The sequence below is a fragment of the Gymnodraco acuticeps genome, unplaced genomic scaffold (assembly GCF_902827175.1).
Source record: "Gymnodraco acuticeps unplaced genomic scaffold, fGymAcu1.1, whole genome shotgun sequence".
Classification (NCBI taxonomy): Eukaryota; Metazoa; Chordata; class Actinopteri; order Perciformes; family Bathydraconidae; genus Gymnodraco; species Gymnodraco acuticeps.
In genome coordinates this window covers 3,736-14,942 of record NW_022991497.1, presented here as the reverse complement: position 1 = coordinate 14,942, position 11,207 = coordinate 3,736, and the positions used below count along the sequence as shown (strand labels likewise).

General features: G+C 42.1%; 1 protein-coding gene across 2 annotated transcripts; it reads right to left on the bottom strand.

The window, feature by feature from the left end:
* Positions 1–1,558: 1,558 nt before the first annotated feature.
* Positions 1,559–10,620, bottom strand: si:ch211-113j14.1 (cytochrome P450 27C1; the record flags this gene model as incomplete). 2 transcript variants are annotated; one of them, XR_004567016.1, is given in 7 exon segments in its annotated part: positions 1,559–1,776; positions 1,949–2,162; positions 3,372–3,599; positions 3,697–3,778; positions 5,587–5,753; positions 9,596–9,759; positions 10,423–10,620. XR_004567016.1 is itself a non-coding variant. In XM_034196790.1 (6 exon segments), coding segments are annotated over 6 exon segments (956 nt in total), but the record flags the coding sequence as incomplete, so codon positions are not given.
* Between the last annotated feature and the right edge of the window lie 587 nt (positions 10,621–11,207).

Here is an 11,207-nt window from a genome sequence, read left to right as displayed (position 1 = left end):
GCTGCACCTGCCTGATGAGCTCCACCTGCCTGATGAGCTCCACCTGCCTGATGAGCTGCACCTGCCTGATGAGCTCCACCTGCCTGATGAGCTCCACCTGCACCTGCCTGATGAGCTGCACCTGCCTGATGAGCTCCACCTGCCTGATGAGCTCCACCTGCCTGATGAGCTGCACCTGCCTGATGAGCTGCACCTGCCTGATGAGCTCCACCTGCCTGATGAGCTCCACCTGCTTGATGAGCTGCACCTGCCTGATGAGCTCCACCTGCCTGATGAGCTCCACCTGCCTGATGAGCTGCACCTGCCTGATGAGCTGCACCTGCCTGATGAGCTCCACCTGCCTGATGAGCTGCACCTGCCTGATGAGCTCCACCTGCCTGATGAGCTCCACCTGCCTGATGAGCTGCACCTGCCTGATGAGCTGCACCTGCCTGATGAGCTCCACCTGCCTGATGAGCTGCACCTGCCTGATGAACTGCACCTGCCTGATGAGCTGCACCTGCCTGATGAGCTCCACCTGCCTGATGAGCTCCACCTGCCTGATGAGCTGCCTGAGAGCCCAACCGGATTCGTGCTCTCGCTGTCATTCCTCTGGCCCTCTCTCCGTGCCAGCCTCGGGGACCTGCTGCTGGCTTCGTTCATTTATTTGTTTAAACATCAATAAATGATTGTTATATTGTCGCACCTCGTCTCGACTCTCCGGATTATGTCATAGCCCCAGAGCCGGGCCGTAACAATTATGCAAAAACTATAAAATACAATACACAAATATTATAATAACATCCACTGTGGTTCCTGATGTGCAACTATACATCCGAAACCCCATGCATGCCATATACAAGAACACAGCATTTAATTAGTCTCTAATAATGTAGTGACCACACTGCATTTGAAAATTGAACATAGCGTTTAGGGTACCACTTTACAATAAGACTACCCTTATAAAGGGTTTACGAATAGTTTGTAATTCAGTTATTAATTAGGTTGTGAACACTTTATAAATCCTTAATAAGCTTTTATAAGACATGAGATGAACAGGGCAACTGTGACCGGTTGCTTGCCACATAGTGAGCCCACATGTATCTGTACTGCTAAGCCTTATATTGGCTACCTAGCTTACTTCGTCTTCTTCATCAGCCAGCATCCTTGGTATCTGTTGCTCACTGAGTTGATTCTCGCTCAGTAGCCAATATAAGGCTTAGTCATCTTGCCAAATAGTGAGCCTGTGTTGATGTATGAAAGCTATGTTAGAACTGGTTTATAAATGGTTCTTAACGATTAATAAAGTGTTCACAACCTAAATCATAACCTAATTATAAACCCTTAGGGTAGTCTTATTGTAAAGTGGTACCCAATTTAGAGTCAAAACATTGGCACAGTTATACGCCATCAGTGTCTTATTTATTAAACCACATTTTAACTGAAAAACAATTGTAATAATAAAACATCCCCAACGTACCCCTAGGGGTTTAGGTTAGGGTACCCCCATTTGAGAATCACTGCTCTAATCGCAACATCCAGAGAGATGAGGCAACAATGCATTGACAATATGTACATTTTTATTTGTGGAAAAGCATTTAAAGCAGATATCTACACGATAACAACGGTATTAAGAATCTTCCAGGATTGGTACAACACTACCTCCTTTCTCATTCTTCCTTTCCTTCATCGCCTCCTTGTTTACTTCCCTCTTCTCCTTCCATGTCTTAGTTGCCTCCTACCTTTATTGACGTTAAAAAACATTGTATTTGATGTCAGATTAGTCTCACAGTGATGCTATGCTATGCCCTGAGAATATCAGGACTGTCTTTTGATTAATTAACTCCTGTATTGAAGTGTGCTGCATCTCTTCCAGTCAAAGCAGATATGGATAAATGATTACCAGAAATGCCCTGTTCTATGCTGTCATTCAGTGACTTATTTTAGTAAAGTTATGTGCAGACGTGTGTGCATTTCGTCCTGTGCACGATGCTGCATTCAAAGAGCGAAGACAGAGATGTAGTTGGACTTGTGTTGCACACTTTGAATAGTTTCTGCAGAATCCCTCAGGCTCGCGGCAGGAAGCGCAGGTTGATGGGCTTCCCGGGGATGAGCAGGGTTCGAGTTTTGGGCTCCACCACGGGTGCACCGGGCTCAGGCTGCACCTCGAACTTCTGCATCAGCTGGAAGACCACCACAGTGTTAATATCACACTCTGACAACAAGGTAGTCCTGCATTCATGACGACACTTGAGTAAAAGCGCAAAAGTACGAGCATCAAAATGAACTTCTTCTGCTCAAATGTATCATATGCCATACAGGGTAAATTCTACTTAGAAATGTGCAGACCCTCGGAGATGATACGTGTGAGCCTCAACGGGGTTCTTCAGCTCCTCTCTCAACGTGGATGCTAACATCTGTTTAACATCATTATAACTATATATTATAACTATTGTTACGACCTTGGTCGTTATGTGTATTGTGTGTAGAGATTTTTCCCTCCTCCTGTGTGTGTGTGTGTGTGTGTGTGTGTGTGTGTGTGTGTGTGTGTGTGTGTGTGTGTGTGTGTGTGTGTGTGTGTGTGAGCAAGCAGGTGGTGCCCGTTAGCTGATTAGCTACCTTCAACAGGCTGATTGGTCCACCTGAAGAAGAGGGGAGCATTTAAGCTGCAGCCATGCCGTCACTCTGCCCTCTCTCTGACTCAGCTTCTCCTGCTCCCAACTGTTGCATATTTGTATCTGTTCTTTTGTACTTCTGTCCTTGAATATTTTGTAAACCTTGAAAGGACATAACTTTAACCTGTCCTTGTTGGACATGCCGTAAGTCTACGTGGAAGTGTGAATTCCTTTTGGTTGGTTCTCGTTTTCTCCTGTTTTACGTCAGTGTAGGAAAGAGTCCTGTATGTTTATTTTCTTATTTGTTAGGCAAGATTTTTGTGTTCAGAGATTTGTTTGTTTTGTTAAAAAGAAAACCTCTTGGTAATTAAATTGACCAAACGGCATTCACTGTCTCATTGTCTATGTTCTTGGGAGTGGGAAAAGAGGAGAGAGTGCACACTTTGTGTTGCGCCTAGGTTTCCCTAGGCCTGGGCGTAACATTATATATATCTTCACTCTATCTGTAAAGCGTCTTTGAGCACCTGTAAAAGCGCTAACAAATTAAATCTATTATTATTATAACAACTGCAGGTAGATAAATGTTTCTCCTGCCAGAGACCTGGAGCTCAAAGCCTCAAAAGGTTCGAGGATATGTGGTTGAATCCTGTGGGAAGAGTTATGTCACTTTGACTAAGAAGTGTGCTGGCAAGGAGCAGCAGATCACACGTTCCCTCTCTCTCTCTCTTACTAGCATGAACTGGAGAGATGTTTTAACTTCCTGTCGGTGTCTCTCACCCTGGACAGGGCGAAGTACATCTCCATCTCCGCCACCCTCTTCCCGACGCAGCCTCGCACCCCCACCCCGAACGGGATGAAGCTGTACGGATGGTGATTGTAGGATCCGGTCGTCGACTTGCTTCGAGAGGAATCGCCTCGCAGCCATCGCTCCGGCTTGAACAGCTCCGCGTCTTCAAACTGATCTTCATCGTGACAGAGCGAGTAGTGGCACAGGTGGAACTGCGTCTGGAAAAATGAAATAGTTAAATAGAATAGAATGTTCTTTCCAATAGCTAAAGTTAACGGAGAACTTGAAGCAGCGTCACATCCTGGACATTAGCACCTTCTTCGGGAACCAGTAGTTTCCCACGACCACCTCGTCCTCCGAAACGAAGCGTCCGTTTCCAGGAACCACGGGATAGAGGCTGGAGGAGAGAGGCAGAAGAATATCATTTGCATAATAAAGATGGCAGGTGTAAAGGAATATTTTAGTCTGATTTCTTTGTGTGCTTAGCTGTCCTGAGAAACTTCACATGAGTGACTATTCTTTTCCTGTGTGGGGGAAGGGTTTACTGCTCGATGCCTTTACAGACAGAGCATCTTTGTTTGTTCATCTGGAATCGATTGGGGTAAAGGCCCGTGTTTCTAGGCTCCGCCCCTTCTCAGAGACCAGGTTCGAGCGGTTCCGTCTTTGTGTGGGCAGAGTTAATTTGGCAGCTTGCATTAAACAGTGCGAGTTGCTTTGTTAATCCTCCGGCCGTTTTGTCTCTCAATAAATATCAGTGTATTGACTAAGGCAAATCCAGTTTCCCTCATTTCATGATTGGCTCAACATTGCTGCAAAGAAGTTTTCCATAACAGCAGGTTTGAGTACAGTTTGTTCTAACTCCACCTGGTTCAGGGAACACATGAATCACCACCTCATTGTTTTGTACTGATACGATACGATACGATATACTTTATTGTCCCCGTAAGGAAATTCGTTCTGGGCTCCGTCCAGCAGTTCCGCATACATGGACATAATATACAAACATAGTGGACATTTAAGAGACATACACATATGATCAATCATACACCGTTTGAACAAACACAATACACGCAGACGCACATACTGACAATGGCGACCTATTGCACAACCCTCATGGCCAACATTTAAAAAAAGTACATTTCATTACATTTGACTTCGACTACATTTCATTTCCTGTCAATGTTAAGAAGTTTAACGGACATTGGTAGGAATGAGTGCTTATAGCGGTTCAGCCTGCTCTTGGGAACCCTGAATCTTCTACCAGAAGGTAGGAGCTGGAATTCTGGGTGGAGTATGTGGGTGGGATCAGACACTATTTTGTTTGCCTGTCTGATAATGGACTGCTCATATATGTTTTGGAGAGATTGGTGTTTTTTAACCCCCATAATTTTCATAGCCGTCTGTACCAGGCGAGCGATCTGTGACTTTGACTGCACTGTCAAGTTACCGTACCAGGCAGTGATACCATACCTAATGATGCTCTCCAACACTGCATGATAAAACAGTAACATGAACTTCTGGTCGACTCCGAAAGCCCGGAGTCGACGCAGAAAGTACAATCGCTGTTGAAGTCTAGAGCACAGACCTTGAACATGCGCCTTCCAGCTGAGTGTATTATCTAGATGGACACCAAGGTACTTATAGGAGCTGACCTGAGTTATGGGTTCATTGTGGATAACCACCGGGCTAAGGTCACCCACTGCCTTTGGGTCCCACACCATCTCCTCAGTCTTCTTCACATTCAGCACTAGATGGCTAGAATCACACCACTGCACAAATCTCTCTATTTCAGAGTGATAAGCCGATGAACTGCTGCCCTTGTGCATTAAGCCAAGGATAGCTGTATCATCAGAGAATTTGATGATATAATTCTCCGGGTGGGCTCTTGTACAGTCGTTTGTGTACAGTGTGAAGAGGACCGGGGAGCTCACACAACCCTGGGGGGCTCCTGTACTGATGGTCCGGGGCTCTGAGAGGGCATTGTTGACCCTGACTTGCTGAGTGCGATTGGTTAAAAACGAAAAATACCATTTCAAGATGAAAGGATTTATATTGATCTTTATCAGTTTTTGAAGCAAGATGTGAGGCTGCAGTGTGTTAAAAGCCGAGCTGAAATCCACAAACAGTAGGCGTACATATGCCTTAGGGTCTGCCTTAGGGTCTGTTGCCTCACAAAGCGTTCCCTGAGGATGTTCTGACTCTCACCGCAGCGTCTCCTTGATGACGGCCTTCAGGAAGGGCATCCGGCTCAGGTCGTCAGAGTTTGGCTCCTGGAGGTCCGGACACACGGAGACCACCTCTCTGTGGAGACGCTCCTGAGCCCCCCCGTCCCTCGCCAGGTGGTACAGAGTCCACGACAAAGTGTTGGAGGTCTGAGGAAGAGGAGGGAAGTAGTGGAGTACCAATACTTCGTTACTGCACATTTTTCTGGTATCAGTACTTTACTCCCCAACTTTTTACTTTGACTTCTTACATGTTGAACACAAATACCTGTACTTTCTACTTCTTACATGTTGAACACAAATACCTGTACTTTCTACTTCTCACATGTTGAACACAAATACCTGTAATTTCTACTTCTCACATGTTGAACTCAAATACCTGTACTTTCTACTTCTCACATGTTGAACACAAATACCTGTAATTTCTACTTCTCACATGTTGAACACAAATACCTGTACTTTCTACTTCTCACATGTTGAACACAAATACCTGTACTTTCTACTTCTTACATGTTGAACTCAAATACCTGTACTTTCTACTTCTTACATGTTGAACTCAAATACCTGTACTTTCTACTTCTTACACGTTGAACACAAATACCTGTACTTTCTACTTCGTACACTTTGAACACAAATACCTGTACTTTCTACTTCTTACATGTTGAACCCAAATACCTGTACTTTCTACTTCTTACATGTTGAACTCAAATACCTGTACTTTCTACTTCTTACATGTTGAACTCAAATACCTGTACTTTCTACTTCTTACATGTTGAACTCAAATACCTGTACTTTCTACTTCTTACATGTTGAACTCAAATACCTCTACTTTCTACTTCTTACATGTTGAACTCAAATACCTGTACTTTCTACTTCTCACATGTTGAACCCAAATACCTGTACTTTCTACTTCTTACATGTTGAACTCAAATACCTCTACTTTCTACTTCTTACATGTTGAACTCAAATACCTGTACTTTCTACTTCTCACATGTTGAACTCAAATACCTGTACTTTCTACTTCTCACATGTTGAACCCAAATACCTGTACTTTCTACTTCTCACATGTTGAACTCAAATACCTGTACTTTCTACTTCTCACATGTTGAACCCAAATACCTGTACTTTCTACTTCTCACATGTTGAACTCAAATACCTGTACTTTCTACTTCTCACATGTTGAACTCAAATACCTGTACTTTCTACTTCTTACATGTTGAACTCAAATACCTGTACTTTCTACTTCTCACATGTTGAACTCAAATACCTGTACTTTCTACTTCTCACATGTTGAACTCAAATACCTGTACTTTCTACTTCTTACATGTTGAACTCAAATACCTGTACTTTCTACTTCTTACATGTTGAACTCAAATACCTGTACTTTCTACTTCTTACATGTTGAACACAAATACCTGTACTTTCTACTTCTTACATGTTGAACACAAATACCTGTACTTTCTACTTCTCACATGTTGAACACAAATACCTGTACTTTCTACTTCTTACATGTTGAACACAAATACCTGTACTTTCTACTTCTCACATGTTGAACTCAAATACCTGTACTTTCTACTTCTTACATGTTGAACTCAAATACCTGTACTTTCTACTTCTTACATGTTGAACACAAATACCTGTACTTTCTACTTCTTACATGTTGAACTCAAATACCTGTACTTTCTACTTCTTACATGTTGAACTCAAATACCTGTACTTTCTACTTCTTACATATTGAACTCAAATACCTGTACTTTCTACTTCTTACATATTGAACTCAAATACCTGTACTTTCTACTTCTTACATGTTGAACTCAAATACCTGTACTTTCTACTTCTCACATGTTGAACTCAAATACCTGTACTTTCTACTTCTTACATGTTGAACTCAAATACCTGTACTTTCTACTTCTACATGTTGAACTCAAATACCTGTACTTTCTACTTCTTACATGTTGAACTCAAATACCTGTACTTTCTACTTCTCACATGTTGAACTCAAATACTTGTACTTTCTACTTCTTACATGTTGAACTCAAATACCTGTACTTTCTACTTCTACATGTTGAACTCAAATACTTGTACTTTCTACTTCTTACATGTTGAACTCAAATACCTGTACTTTCTACTTCTTACATGTTGAACTCAAATACCTGTACTTTCTACTTCTTACATGTTGAACTCAAATACCTGTACTTTCTACTTCTCACATGTTGAACTCAAATACCTGTACTTTCTACTTCTCACATGTTGAACCCAAATACCTGTACTTTCTACTTCTTACATGTTGAACTCAAATACCTGTACTTTCTACTTCTTACATGTTGAACTCAAATACCTGTACTTTCTACTTCTCACATGTTGAACACAAATACCTGTACTTTCTACTTCTCACATGTTGAACAAAAATACTTGTACTTTCTACTTCTTACATGTTGAACCCAAATACCTGTACTTTCTACTTCTCACATGTTGAACTCAAATACCTGTACTTTCTACTTCTCACATGTTGAACTCAAATACCTGTACTTTCTACTTCTTACATGTTGAACACAAATACCTGTACTTTCTACTTCTACATGTTGAACTCAAATACTTGTACTTTCTACTTCTACATGTTGAACTCAAATACCTGTACTTTCTACTTCTTACATGTTGAACACAAATACCTGTACTTTCTACTTCTTACATGTTGAACACAAATACTTGTACTTTCTACTTCTCTCATTTTCCAAACAGCTGGTTCCTTTAGTCTGAATGTGTGTTTGATGCGTGATCATTATTCTTTAGAGTCATTGCGTGCCTATTGATTTGAACACGATCCGTGTATCCATCATTTCCTGGTCTTCTCTAAAGAAGAGGGACCAATGGAAACGTTGTCATGTTGCCGTTGTTCAGCATGGAAACATTCATTAGCTAACAATGACATTATTGTTCTATTAATATAAAGGGAGGTCAGGTACTCTTTAAAGCAGCTGCTAGTTATGGGTACTTTTTACTGAAGTACATTTCAAAGTTCTTTACTTTCACTTGAGTAAAGAAGTTTAGTCAGTACTTCTACTTTCACCAGAGTATTTTTAAACACGAGTATGTGTACTTCTACCTGAGTACAGGATGTGTGTACTCTTGCCATCACACACTGCTGCCAGAGAGGGTTTACCTGAATCATCTTCAGAGCGCATGCATGAGTAATGTCATGATAACTCATCCGAACCCTGAAGCAAGAGATTCTTTTGATTGGCAATCAGCTCAGCAGAGAAGCAGGATCCTTCCTTACTTTCTCCATATTGTTGGCACAGTGTTAAGACGTTGTACACATGGTGATCTCTACTCCCACAGCCTCGCCTCGTCAGGAATGCAGGCCGACGGCTCTGTAGCTGCTCAACATGAAGAAACACAACCTGAACTCGGCGTTGTTGTTGCAGGTTTCCTGAACGAGTCTCACTGCGAGGAGCAGGGGGTTCAACACTACAGCATCTCTGCAGTTAAAGGGTTCCTGTGCAGTCTTTCATTTGACTTTCTGTCTTATTTCTCGCATGCACCAATGTGTCACTTGCTAATTATTTCTAATGTCTTTATTGCCTTAAGTATATTGTATTGTTGGAGAAACCTCTTTTATTGCCAACCCTAGAACTGCTGTGCCAATGACGATAAATTATGTGTATTTTAAATATTTATCTTGACTTTCTGCAGACATGGTTCAAAGTCAATGTTTTGTAGGTAATTTTAGGACAACTCTAATTCCAAAGAAAGTATGCAATACATTATTTTGAATTACTTTCATTTGTATCTTATCTTTTAGACTAATTGAGTGCTTGTTGTTTCTTATAAAGGGGTTGTTTTCTGTGTGTATGATGTTTTAAATACTTGCAGCATAGATTTGGGCAAAAAAACCAGCAAAAATATCTACAAAAATCACCAAAACATCTGCAACAAAACACCAAGATATCACAGAAACCTGTAGGCAGAAACTCCCAGCATGCACTGCTCACCGTGTCGACCCCCCCCAGCAGCAGCTCCGTGATGCAGGTGTAAACCTCGCTCCTGCTCAGCTGGTCTGAGGTCAGCAGGTACGTCAGGTACAAGCCCTCCACCGGCTCTCCGCTGCTCACCTGAGCCTCGATCTCACAGATCCTCCTGTCGATGAGGGTCCGAGCTGCACGGAGAAACCATCAATTAATAACAGCTTACGTAGTTTATATATTTATATGCTGAGAGTTGAAATAGCATTTGTAAAGTTATTGTTATATGCTTGATTATGTTTGAAGATAACTGCATTTTGTGTGAATTAACTTAAATGTGTTATCCTCTTTTCTGCCAGATCAACCAGCAACCAGGCTGGAAAAATTCTGCTAACTTTTTTCAAAAAATCTACAAACAATTAGCAAATTACCGTAAAAAAGATTGCAAAAAATCACCAAAAAATCACCCAAAAATCTGCAAAAAAAATCACCAAAATATCTGTTAAAAAATCACCAAAATATCTGTTAAAAAATCACCAAAATATCTGTTAAAAAATCACCAAAATATCTGTTAAAAAATCACCAAAATATCTGTTAAAAAATCACCAAAATATCTGTTAAAAAATCACCAAAATATCTGCAAAAAATCACCAAAAAATCTGTTAAAAAATCACCCAAATATCTGCAAAATATTACAAAAAAATACTTGAAAAATCACTAAAAACATCACAAAAAAAATTGGGAAATATCTGCACAAATTCTGCAAACAAGCAATAAGAGAGACACGGTGTCCCACCCTCATCCCACAGTGAATCCAGAAGTGTTCTGATGTGGAGGAAGCCTCTGGTGCTGCATACCTACGTCATAGAGGTCGTCCCAGGCCTGAACGAAGCGCCCCCAGAAGGGCAGGACGCCGCGGCTCCATCGGGGGAAAATAACCACCGTTTCAGACAGCGTTAGCATGTCGTTAGCCGCCGCGATGAAGCGCAGCGTGTCGGGGGGGATCTCCTGCTGAAGGCATCCCATCCGGGTCTCAAACAAGATGGAGGAGATACCTGCAGGAGGAGGAAGAAGTCACATGATGCATTTCAGCACTGTAGGAGATTATTATCTTCATTTCTGTTTGCATCACGTTTAATTCTTATTGTTTATCACTTCCAGCATTGTCACGTGGGTGTAGTTGGTATTTAGGTCACCTGTTGGATGCCGGTTTTGGGACATGACGTAGAGGAGAGGGTGAATTGGTCCCCTCCTCTTCTCCTTGTACACAAACTCACTCGGATCAGTCATTAGCCCGCATGGTTTTTCTTACCACTGCTACGCTGACGACACCCAATGAATTCTGTCCTTTCCCCGCTCAGAGACCCAGGTCGTCGCACGCATCTCTGCTTGTCTAGCTGACATCTCTCAGTGGATGTCTGCTCATCACCTCAAGCTCAACCTTGACAAGACTGAGCTGCTCTTCCTCCCGGGAAAAGATTGTCCCACTCTTGACCTAACAATCAACATCGGCACCTCAGTTGTTTCCCCGACTCAGACTGCAAGGAATCTGGGTGTGACCCTAGATAACAACCTGTCCTTCACTGCAAACATCGCTGCTACAACCCGTTGCTGCAGATACACGCTTTACAACATCAGGAAG